Genomic DNA, 13,461 nt, shown 5'->3' with positions numbered 1-13,461 from the left:
ACAGGTACTGTCGAACAGCAAATGGGACAGAAGCAAAACAGACTAATTTTATATTTCATAAAGCAAAGCCAGACATCATTATGAATCAGGACACTGCACCTAGAAATTGTAGATTATAATGCATAATGTACCCCCTGCTATAATTTATAAAGATATTAGAAGTCACCTCGGAGTTATGTGACCTGTATAAAAGCACTCGGCCTTCGGCCTCGTTCTTTTATATGGTCACATAACTCCTCGGTAACATAATATCTTTATAAATTACAGTAGGGGGTACATTATCCACTATATATATATGAATAGATTTTCACTTTCTCTCAGCTAAAACTTTTTTCTACACACTTAAGATACTTCAAGACAGCCAAAGAGTGCAAATGTTTATGATTTTTATTTTAAAGCATCAAATAAAAAAAAATATCCACACACATTCTCAACAACTCATACTTAGCTTGGTATAGTGGCAATAGTCACCCCAGCATTGTCACTGTGTTTAATTCTGCTTTTATTATCTTTTTAAGTTAGTTACATAAGAGGTTGATACCAGAATACGTCATTTTAACATTCCTATTTCCAATATGTATTCTAAAGATTATCATTTTATATTCAAAATAGAAACATCGAAAACTTACCTACAGGGTAGTCAAGGAGTCCTGCAAGAAGTTGAAAACTGAAAGGATAATCGGCTCCCCTTTAATATTTAAGGGGAAGATATTTCGTTTTAACCCCCTTTGTAGGATATGTCAGCACAACAACATTCGAGATTAGTAAATGTAATGGAATTGCTGTATAATAGTTTGGTGCTTTCAAGTTATTAACATATTTATGAAGCACCAATATATTCCATAAGCCTCTATATTTGTCCTATAAGAATTTTTTTTCTTAACAGATATAGCTCCTACAATGTTTACATTCCTATTCAACCTTAATTTTATGTTGCATGTAGTATTTTAAATTGGTTAGGAAAAGGAATATCTATACACATCTCAGGGGCTAGTGTCATCTAACAGATTTTTCCATCAACTTGATATACAAATGCTATATTTCAGATATACTGCTTACTTTTATCAATCTGTTACTTTCACCATAGAACAAATCTTAATGCATATACAGTTTTGGCCAGGGAAAAAATGAACATTCTGAATCCAAAGAGTATTTACAGTAGGCAGTTGGTCTAAGTGAAATGCACTTTCTGTGTGTACTAAAAAACTTATACTCCCAAAAGAACAGTTAAAGCAAAATGTTTTGCTGAACCTTATTCATAGTTTATTTCCTAGCATATAACAAGCAGTGACTAACTAAACTAGGGATGCTCAGTGTGACTAAGTAACCAAATAAATAATTATTTATTTACAATCTTTTGTCAAACAAAAATGAAACTTTTTTTAGGTAACATAACTAATAAAGGAAGTAAGAAAAGGAAACATCACATAAATAATTTACAAAGGTAAAATTATGGTACAGTCTATGATATATCAACATCAGTTCCATTCAAAGATCTGTGGAACGCAACCCCAGGTAAACAACTCATCAATGAAAATGCATAGATTTAATAAAGTGTGGTGTATGGAACTGTGTATGGACAGTTCAACAAAAGCCTTAACAGGGCAAAACTGCCTCATTTAACTTAAGAGAAAGAAAGAATAATGGAATAAACATTTATACCGTAATCCCATTTGAGTTTCCATTAATATATAATTTCCTTATTAAATTCTATCTGTACATTAGATGTTCTTAAAAAATCGGTTTATTAAAAAACACTCTGAAAGTTTATTAAAAAGGAGTATACTAAAAATGAATAATGTTTTTTAAAGAATTTTGTGGTAATGTTCTACAATTCTATTTACAGACACAGTTACAAAACACAACTGTATTCATCCAACAAAAATATACGACAAAAACAAAGTACAGTAAAAACAGTCATAAATCAGCAAGGGATTTTGCTACAAACGAAATACTCCACGCATCCATCATGTTACAGTAAACCAGAATAAGGCATTACATGCTTCACTAAGCAGCTGTTAGATTAAATGAAAACCATGTTGGTAATTAACACACCAGGATTCTAGAAGTATAGTAAAAGTGTGTTGTAGTACATTATAAAAAATGATCTCTTTTATTTTCCATTTATGACTTTCAGACATACATTTCTATACACAGTTATATTTCCTTTTCTGTATTTCTGCATTCTAAATAAAGAATAAGCAATTAAAATCTGTTCCTATTTTATAGAAAATATCTCATGATATAATTGTATAATAAAGTACCATACTGATTGTGACCAGATTATTATCTTAAAATGCAAAAGAGTTTATAAAGTCTAAAGTGTCTCACGGTTACCTGAAGTATTTTTGAAATAGGTACTTTATAGGCCCTAGTTTTTGGGAAAACAAAAACATACATCCTATATATATATATATATATATATAAAGGATGTATGTTTTTGTTTATATATATATTTATTAAAAAATGATCCTGGTAAATGAAACATAGAATAAAAAATATTTGCTTTGATGCATATCATATGACACATTGCATGAAGATGTCAAAGGAAACACAGTTATATGTAGTTGACTGACACATTGTGAATTCATAAATGAGTAAAAGTCACTTGCACTTTATGGTAACGTTTCAATCAGCTCTTGGTTCTTGTGCTTTGGTAATATAAATAATTTATTTTATAAAATCAATAGGCCATAGACTGATGCTTAATACAATTAATATGTTAACGAATATGCTGATTCTTTTGTAATGAAAATACTGCCGATAAATTGGCATACTTTACTTTGGGAAGCCCTTCATAGATATATTGCTGTAACCTAGTCTTCATTCAAAAATGATGGTGGGATGTTTTCATATGAAACAGAAAAATATATTGTACATATCTGGAATGCTCGGAAGCACGATGCCTTAAAGCTACTTAAAAATTAAAGCTACTTAAACATTTTTTTTGTCACCAACATGGATTTATGCTAACTAAGATACTGCCATATTAGTACAGAGAAAAAGCAAATTTGTCAAATAGGTCTCTAAGTAAAATGCCATTGCCTTTTTTTTGGAGCTTTCTAGAAAGCCAGGCTCTGGATAATAGATCCCATATGTTTATCAGCTGTTTATGGAAAAAATCCCTGAACTATCCATTGAAAAATGGTTCTTAACCACTTAAAGGCACTTGTTTTTACAGACAATAAGGTGCAGATTTATCAAGAGTCAAATAGTAAATTTGAGTGTCAAAATTCACACATTGGAATTCTAATCCTCCAATTCGAATGTAAATTTGAATGTGAGATTTATCACACCTTGACCATGGAAACAGTCCTAATTCGAGAATTTGGCAAAAACCTGCCGAGCTAATTTACAAGTCAGAGGTCCATTGAGCTATTTGGAGATGTTAATAGCCAAAAGTTTTTTTCTGGAGAAAAACTCAATTCATACAAATCAATTCTGAAATTAATAAGATTAGATTGATTATTAGACATTCAATTTTTTTCTTAAATAACCTCCAAGTCGAATTGTGAGTATATATTCGAATTTAAAAAAATTGGACCCTTGATAAATGGGCCTCTACGTGTAGCTGTTTACAACTGAACTTTCAATGGCTAATATATGATTCACACTGATCCTTAAGGCCTGCATAAAATTAAATTAAATTTAATTAATAAACTGCTTTGCATTTTCAAACTAAAATTATTGTGAGTAAAGGCACTCAATTATTGCAATGGCACCGGGGATAATGACAGCATTTTGGCTGCTTAATTTGTTTGTTTCAAAACATGCAAGTATTTGGGCATTTTGTTGAAGTATATTTGGGGCATGTAAAACATGATGACCTAAACAGCAAAATCTGTAGCATTGTCCTTTTTAATGGGCATGTGTATTTAAACCTCTAAATATTCTAAATGTACCTTTCATTTATACAACACTTTTTTCATTGTGCTAGTTTAAGCTTAAAATGATAACCAAGGGCATAATATCAATTATGTATAGTATGTTATTATATATTTCTGGTATTCTATAATGGGTGCGTGTATTGGTGTGTGGGAACAAAGTGCTTTGATCTTTTACCCTAAAACTCAAGAGATAACATTATCTTCCTCGTAAACTCAGTTTCTCAATTTTTTTGTACACAGGTAATATATATAGAAATGTTTCTTGCCAGGAAACAGACATAATTGGCAGAACTATTAACTAACCATTACCAATGCATGATATTGGGCTTACATTGGATTAGTCCATATCAATTCAAAACAAACATTAGTAAAGGCATTTTGTTGGCAAAATGAAGACGACAGAAACAGGTTAAATAGCTATGGGTTAGGAGATATGTCTAGTAACCCTATCTTAAGTTATATTAAAGCAGTATCACTAGAGAATGTACAAATCTCTATATTGCGGGTTCATTAACTCTACAGCTGTCATGATGCATTTGTATCTTTTCTCTATGTATGGCGTTCATAAATATCATCTGCTCTGTTTCCATCTCAGAGAGTACATGAGGTGTTGCTCTCCCTGTAGAGGTAAAGTGAATGAAGTCTGGAAATACCAGGGTGAGCTGAGGTGTCTTGGTCACTCAGGATCTACAGTACATTCCACATATGGCATGAATGTGATTTCAGAAATCTGCAAAGATAAAAGTCAAGAGGGCAGTCAGTTAAAACTTAAACCTTGATTCTCAGAATGCTTGGGTTTTCGACTAAACCACTTGTATTTTAAATACTACAGGGGAATACAAAATTGGTATCTAACACAAAAATTCTTTGCAGTGCAAATAAATGTTCGCAAAGTGAAACATGTTGTCTTTGCAAACACTTTGCCCCTCAAGCGACAGTAGCATAGTGATTGCAAATTTTATAGTTTGCGAAGTGTATGTAATAAAACTTAGTGGAAAAGTTAAGTTTGCTCCAAAAGTTTACACCACCTTCAAGCAGGTGTTTACAATGTGCAATTAAGATTCGCAATAAAGGCCTAAGGAAGAACATTATATTGCGACATGCAAATTTGTATTTGCGAATTTGTTCTCTTTGTGAAATTTATTACATTACCCCCTATGAAAATAAAAAAAACACAGCACACACTCCATTAAGGCAAAGAACCACTCAGGAAAAAAAAAAATCAATCTTTAGGGTTGTTATTTAATTGTACAGCCTACAGATCATTGCAGAGATGATACAAGTGTACAACTTGTATAAATAGGACTAGTTTACTTGCCTATTTTCCTTTTTTACCTCTATTTACCAGTCCCTGTTGTACTGGAGAAGGGCTTTAACGGTGTGTTTCACTTTTGAGTTAACTTTTAGAATGCCCTAGTCTAGCAACTTTGCAATTGATCTTCATTATTTATTTTTTATATAGTTTTTTAATCATCTTTTGCCTCTTTCAGCCTCTTTACAGCAGCCACAAATCTATTGCTATTTGAGCTTACAATTGTATTATTTTTACTTTTTATGGTTAGTCTCTCGCCTATTCATATTCTAGCCTCTCATCCAAACCACTGCCTGATTCCTAGTGTAAACAAGCCCCTAGCAATCAGATGATATTACAAACTGGGGGGCTGCCAAATAATTAAAATAATAATAATAATAAATATTTAAAAAATAAAAAAATTAAAAACAATTGAAAATTGTCTCAGAATATCAATGTCTATGTCATATTAAAAGTTAATTTAAAGATGAACAACCCCTTAATCCAGAAACATTGTACATCAAACAAATTCATGGGTTAGTGCACCCAAACAGGCTCCTTAATTGCTACAAGTCTTTAGAAATTCAATCAGAAATTAGAAAACTCCCTATTGTGATTTCTTAGGTCTGATTTTTTAGCTTTAGTAAGGCAAAATAGCAAGGTTGGTGATGCATAAAGTGTGCAAATTAATGTACCTCTATAATCTCTGGCATGCTACAGCCCAGCATGCTGGGTAAGCCACCAGAACATGGATTTGCTCAACAAAAAGAACATTAAAATAACATTGCCATAGACCAAACACAAAATACCACACAGTTACCCCTTGCATACAGTTAGCAGTGTTGGCCGTTGTTTTTAACATTTTTAGCCATTTAGAAACAAAGGTGGTCTTTTGAAACCAAATGTACATAAATCATTTCTCTATTATGTTAATTATGACAGCAGAATTCAACAGATGTTCAGGTCTTGAATCCCATGAGCACTTTATGCAGTAATCCTGAAAGCAAATGAATGTTGGATGCTTGCAAAAAGATTACATAATACACTGTACAAACATATGGACATATTAATAAGAACGGGCTTGTTTCCATCAATATGTTCTGGATAGATCAGGGATAATTGCTTAATATTCGCCAAAACAGTTTCCATGGTTTCTTTCATTATTACTTCCTTTAAACCCTCATTCAGGGGCCTTTGTTTAAGTTACTGAACGTTGTGCTAAAAGTTCAGATCTTAGCCTCTCTTTTTATGTATTGTTTCTACTTGGAAACCAAAGTCTTAGGAAACAAATAGCAAGAGTTGTAAACCACTGGCCTTATCGTCAACTTATTTAAGTGCTTTAAAGAATATGCCTAATTGGGTAGTATAATATGATGGGACTGTTTTGTATCATCCCAGTATCACATGACTAAAAATGTATATGTAATGTTTTAAAAGTACAGCTAACATTAGTAATTTTTTAAAAGTTTGTTCAGTGTTAAGGGGTTTTCTTTACAAGTGACAAGTATAATGCAAACATTAAAAAAAGTGCCACTCTCTCTTTTTCCTCTCACTCTGTAATTATGTTTCTGTCCCCAAATTCACCCCATCGCAAAGGGTCGTGTCTACACTGCAAGAATCAGTTTTACATTTGCCTTTATTGATGACAAGTCTCAATTGTTTTCCATCTTTTAAGGTGCAGACTATTAGCTTTGCAATATCTGTAAACATTTTATCATTAGGTACTATGCTATGGAATACCAAGGAGAAATGTCCTTTTTGAGAACATGTAGTCTTACATATTTTTTTTTGTTTTTGCTTATGACCTACAAAAAAAAACAGGATGATAACCCACAAATACATGCAACAAAATTCTTTAAAGCAGTGTTTTCATAATTTTAACCACAAACGTAAAACCTACTGATAAAAATGAGAACAACCCAGTACAACTATTTTTCATTAAAACATGTGTTTGATGGTCTGGTTAACATCAGGTATGAGGTATTGTCATATTATTACAGTGGAACACAGGCTCACTACAAACTCAGATATATGTGGGCTGATTAACATCAAGTTCAAAGCACTTTATGTTAGTACTACAGAGAAAATTAAATCCATCAAAAATTAAGAATTGTTTATTTAACAGTATTCTGGGAGAAATTCAGATTTTTGAATTTTTCTAGGTTAAAGGCTTTTGGATAATAGGTTCCATACCTGTACAGAGTTTTGGTTAATTAGTCTTAAAATTAAAATTTTTTATAAATATATTAGAGACCAAACTGGGGAATCCATATCCTATGAACAACACTTTCCTCCATGTCAGGAAGATCTTCATACCTCACTGTCAGGAAGAAACCAAATAGAATGTGTCTGAATGTGTAGATCAAAATGTTGAATAGGAAATAATCTGATTATATTTATTGATTATTCACAGTTTGCACATATTTAACACTTCAAATAGGGTTTTGAGTGAAACACTAACCTTTACATTCATATTTCAGATCAGAGAAGTAAACCATTTCTTGGGAGAAAACAAAGAGCCCCAGTCGTCCACCAGCATACGTCTTGTCATAAAGAGGGCCTGAATCTGCCATGATCTGTTTCCCTTCATATACTACTACTCTGTAAGGCAAAATCAAAACTATGTTCATGTTTCAAAATGAGTATGAAATGAAAAGATCCATCTCTAGATTGGCTTTTGTCCAAAAACTTTCACATCCTAACATAAAAACCTTTAATATGGACAAAAATCAAGGTTCATTTGGAAAGTATTTTAAATATATTAAAGCACGGTATTTGCCACAGCAAAAATGAAAACCCACAACGTACTGTACAGTACTTAGTACAATTTAGTGATTAATGAAAATTGATTATGTTTTAAAGTTGAAAATGCACAGCTCTTTCATCTAGTCACCAGGAGGACAACAAAACACCTTAATGAGAATAATTAACATTTTTTTCCTAGGATTTTCAATAATATCAAAATATACAAAATCCTCGCTTTTATCTTATAAGCCATCATATGTCATTAAAGTTAATCATGACTAATATATGTATTACTATTATGATTGCTTAACAGTGGCACACTTGTATATGTACTTTAAATTTATACTTGAATCACATCAGTACTGTTGAAAGCCAAAAGTGCACATCAGATAATTTTTGTTGGGTAGAGTTTTTTGAATTCTGCAAGGTATGCTGCTATTGTTGGGCAGTTAAAGAGAAAGAACTGTACAAATAGGAACAGAACAACTGTCAAAAGGTGAATTTTACAAATTAATATATTCTATTAGAACATTACCACAATTAATTTTTCCTAGGGTAATTAAAGTAGCTGCTTACAAAATTATGTTTGACTTATTCCCTAAAAAGATTATGACTTACCTTATAAACCCAGTCTTAGGTCTATGAGTCAGATGCCACCTGTAAGCAGTATAATCTTTCCAGCCAACATTTTTGGGGTCATGCCACAAGGTTCTTACCTAAGGTAGGTAGCAAATTGATATTATAGTAAACTAACTAATAAGACTTCAGTGCAAATGTTACATTCAAATAAATCACAGTTAACAATTATACCTCTCCTGGTGTATTCCCAGTATGCCAGAGGGCATTTCTTAAATGCTCCCCAGTTCCTGTTGTGGAGTTGACAACTTTGACAGACACACCAGAGTATCCATAAGCTCTAGATGGCTTGTCCTCCCAGTATGTCTGAGTGACCTGCTTCCACATGAGCACATAAAACCTACTGCTGGATTGGTAACCAAAAACAAAGCCTGCATAGTCATCATCACGGTCTGTGTTCACATAAAATGTACCGCTGAAGTCAACTGCGCTGAATTCATCAAAACCTGCACAAATCAAACAAAGTGACACATTTCATATATAAAGAGTATACTTTCTGTGTTTAACATGAATTATAATTTCACTCTATGAAGTATGATGTAAGAATAGAAGGCTTCATTTAGAGGTGATTTTTCTAAATCCTTAGAGCAGGGTCTAAAATTTTTGTTATAAACCAAGTCTCTCAGACTTTCCCCATGTGCTTAGGTGCAAGGGGGATTAAAGAGATACACTTGTTTCAGGTCCCCTAATCATTATCAAGAGTATACATTTCTTTTTTTCTTCACTGTAAAAGTAATGCAGCTGGAGTAATGAACAAAGAAGTAAAGGTACCCCCACACCATCATTTATCTTTTGACACACCATTGACCCTCATACTACTTTGCTAGTAAAGTATAAGTGTATGTGTGTTAGAGTCATCTATGTGATTCTATTCCTTAACCCACACTCTACATGTGAATTGGGTTCATATACCTATGGACTAGGTGATTAAAATTAATCAATTTAAGGCCATAACCACTATTTGAATCAATAAGAATCCAAAATGTTGCAGTAGTTTTATTAAGTTCATGTATCCCCCCACTAAAAAAACAAAAGAAAACCCATGTAGCAAACCAAATAAACTCTTGAGTAAGCTTATCCTTCTTTAAAAATACAAATGTTAAAATATGTACACTTGTTTCTTTCCTCCAGCGGAATAAGTTTTGAAAGTGGAGGTAGGGTAAAACATTAAGAAATAAAATTATCCTACCCACAGCTATGCCAGGATCGGAGTTGGCTGTCTGTACCAATTCCTTGCCCTGGTGGCGAATCACCCAGTTGGGATCAATCTGTGCAGTTCCCTTTGGATCCAAAGGTACCATCTGAAATTTCCTGAAGTCAGTTTCACTAATGTCACTATTCTCAGGGCACACATCAAAAATATCTGGAATGCTGTCATTATCAAAGTCATCCTTGCAAGCATCACCCCGACCATCACCTGAAAGAATATTATGAGATAGCATTCTAAATCGTGGAGCTACTACAGGCTTCTTGCAACTGTAAACTGCAATTAATTTAATATGATATCTGTGGTCATATCTGTCACAAGAAAATTTTATTAATCTTTGTGAACTCAGAGTAACTTTGGCAGTGGTACATGGTGAAGTCAAAGTCTCTTGATTCATGATTTTCTGGCATGCTGTAAGGTATGTTATTTAGAGGTAACTGTCTTTGGTCTTTTATCCCTGACAAGAAACCCTGCAGCAAAATTCCATTATGGATATTTAATAACAAGCACATACCCTTGAGGGTTCTCTATCATGAGAAAGTCCCAGTAAATCACAAAATTTAAGCTTTAGGCCATATGTATCTGTGAAAAATGAGAATCTTTCCAGTTACAGGCATTAGAAATACAGCACAGTGATAAAATAATAGCCGTAGTAAACTAAGGTGGGAGCAGGGGAATCTAATATCCAGAGCAGACAGTTCATCCATAAGGTGAAGCTTTATAATGCCAATTCAAAGACTTACAGTATAGGGCTTTATAATGTTCGCTCATTGGATTAAGAAGTTATAACCTTGTAATTCAGTGTTGGACATGAGAGATGACCATTTTACTTTCTAATATAAAATTTCTAGACTGTATATATATATATATATATATATATATATATATATATATATATATATATATATATATATATATATCACGGAGAAGGAAAAAAGGTTTTTTAAATATTATGTCACTAAGGTGACTGTGTATTTTTATTTCATCTGCATAAAACACTTGTGAGATACACTTTAGACATTTAACTTTAAAATATCAGTTTAAGCAATCTTTGTACAGTCTAATATTTATCATTTGGCAAAACTTGCTGGTCAATTTAGGGTGAGTGCAATACATAGACTTTTTGGCTCCATTCTTCATGACACAAATAGCAGCCCTGTCTTTTGGTATTCTTATAAATCATTCTTGCCAGACTTAGATGAGTCATTAATTAATTTGGTCCTACAAGTATTCTCCCCATTTTCTTTCAGTGCATTGTGAAAAATATTGAAGATGAATGAGTAATAACAAGAGCCCTGAGATTTCAGCACTAAGGGGCCCATTTACTAACAAATGAATTTGTCCTGTGTCTTGATTGCTTCCCAGCCCAATTGAATTTTTTACTAAGTTTTAGTAATTAAATTCAACCCTGTGTTTTTTTTTTAAAAAAAATCACGACCTAACTCCCATGCCCGATTTTAGCTTATTTATTAATAAAAAAACTTGATGTAATCAGAATGTGGAAAAACTCAATAAAATCTATTGAAAATGTTCTGGCTTTTCCCAGAGTTTTTGCCCAAGAACCTTGAAAAAGTCTAAATTTATTGTTGACATTCATTCAGCACTAAGGGGCCCATATACTAACAAACAAATTCGATTTTTTGCACAAATCTCTGAAAATTCATGGTTTTCCTATTTTTTTTAAAAAAGCTCTAAAAATTTGAACCCGGGGCAGACCATGAAAACGTCAAATTGAGATAGGTGTCTCTCCCATTGACTTATGCAGGACCTAGACAGGTTTGAGATGGATGGATTTTTTGCAGTATTGGGGTATAATACATCTCGAAAAATATGAGTTTTCTTTTTCCACGAAAAATTAAATTTTTTGCCCCAAAAAGCCTGAGCAAATAAATTTGAAGTTTAGTAAATAACCCCATAATTTGGCAATACAGAATAAGGATTAAATAATACACCTAGGCAGCTACATGTACTGAAAATCACTTAATTTAATTAGGTCTTACCATCAGAATCCTTTTGGTCAGGATTATAAACAAGCCGACAGTTGTCTCGTTCATCGGGAACACCATCATTGTCATCATCTGAATCACAAGCGTCCCCTCTACCATCCTTATCATGGTCAGCTTGGTTTGCATTAGGGATGTAAGGGCAATTGTCCAAGTTGTTCTGATAACCATCTTCATCAATGTCTTCATTGTTATCACACTGGTCACCAACTAAATCATTATCCACATCAGTCTAAAAACAAGTGCATTATAATTAAAAAGGGTACATTTAAGCACATATGAAAGGTATGCGCAAGATACCACAAACCTCTGGGGGCAAAATACATCACAGTAATTATAGAAAAAATAATAATTATGAAGCAATGGTACAAAAAGTATGATATTTCAAGAATTTAATAATGAATTACAAAAAACATTTTCATTAAAAGTTATTAATGCTGTAAAAAAATAGATTTGAACAGATAATATTAAATTATGATTTGTTTTTTGAATATATATATTCAATATAATAAGTTTTCTTCAGTTGAATATTATAAATTAAATTTTATCTAAGCTATATTTTATATATGTCGATAAGAAATGGAAGAATAAAAAAAGAGTTTAAAAGACTCTAAAAGGAATTTCAGTGTACAATTTATTTTACAATATACTTCATACATTTTAACCTAACTGTTTTTGTACCAACATTATCTACTTCTGAAATGATGTAACTGTTATTGCTTGTTTTAATGAAATGGTAATATCACATAATAATACACAAAAGCCATGAATATCCTGTAAATTATATCCTTATAAATGGTGAGTTCTGATGTCATCAGTTATAAACGGTGAGTTCTGATGTCATTTCTGTCACATGACTCACTGAAATTTGTGTATTATAATAAATAAAGTACCCCCAGTTGTAAAATATGAGGATATTAGAAGTTACCTCGGAGTTCCATGACCTGTATAAAAACACTCGGCCTTCGGCCTCGTGTTTTTATATGGTCATGAAACTCCTCGGTAACTAATAATATCCTTATATTTTACAAGAGGGGGTACTTTATTCACTATTTATTTCATACAGCACAATTTTTGTTTTTAAAGAGAGAGATCATAATTTGCAGGAGAGTCTCATCTGATATGAGACATACGAATCTCTGAATTTTGCATTGAACTGTCTTGAACCAAACAAAGCCCTTAGGGTACAAAACACTACCAATGACTTTTTCTAGTTTTTGTTAGCCTGAAGAAGGTAAGATTGCATGTAAGTGAACATTCATCATCAAATATCTGGGTTAACTGAACATTGAATGACAGTGCAAATCAAGGCCAAGCACACACTATTTTAAGTAAGGAGTTTGGAACACTAAGGTTAGGGCAGCCATTTGTAATATTCACGTAATTATGTACATATGTTCATATTTTTTAACAGTACCTGGTCTGGATTATGCATTAAAGGACAGTTGTCACACTGGTCCCCAACACCATCCATATCAGTATCTTTCTGGTTGGTATTATAGACATATGGGCAATTATCAAGCTCATTCAAGATATCTGAAAAGAAAGAAATACAACATTTAATAGTAGATCAGTTTCAGAGAAGAAACAAAAAATAAAGTAAAATGCATTCATACAAAGCAATGATTTTGCAAAGCAAGGATATTGCAGGGATAGGAAAAATAGTCATTGGCCCTAATTCAAAATAGAATG

At 32.5% G+C, this 13,461-nt stretch overlaps 1 protein-coding gene across 1 annotated transcript in view; it reads right to left on the bottom strand.

Annotated features, from left to right (window-relative positions):
• Positions 1-364: 364 nt before the first annotated feature.
• Positions 365-13,461, bottom strand: part of thbs2.L (thrombospondin 2 L homeolog) — a 62,186-nt gene continuing 49,089 nt past the window's right edge. The window contains exons 16-22 of the mRNA XM_018263068.2: positions 13,187-13,305; positions 11,767-12,001; positions 9,749-9,976; positions 8,734-9,005; positions 8,542-8,639; positions 7,640-7,779; positions 365-4,617 (exon numbers count right to left, since the gene is read on the bottom strand). Of these exons, the coding sequence (XP_018118557.1) occupies positions 4,610-4,617; positions 7,640-7,779; positions 8,542-8,639; positions 8,734-9,005; positions 9,749-9,976; positions 11,767-12,001; positions 13,187-13,305 (1,100 nt within the window). The 3' untranslated portion in view covers positions 365-4,609. The remainder of the gene's footprint in view (positions 4,618-7,639; positions 7,780-8,541; positions 8,640-8,733; positions 9,006-9,748; positions 9,977-11,766; positions 12,002-13,186; positions 13,306-13,461) is intronic.

Source organism: Xenopus laevis, chromosome 5L (assembly GCF_017654675.1).
Source record: "Xenopus laevis strain J_2021 chromosome 5L, Xenopus_laevis_v10.1, whole genome shotgun sequence".
NCBI lineage: Eukaryota > Metazoa > Chordata > Amphibia > Anura > Pipidae > Xenopus > Xenopus laevis.
This window is presented reverse-complemented; position numbering and strand designations above follow the sequence as displayed.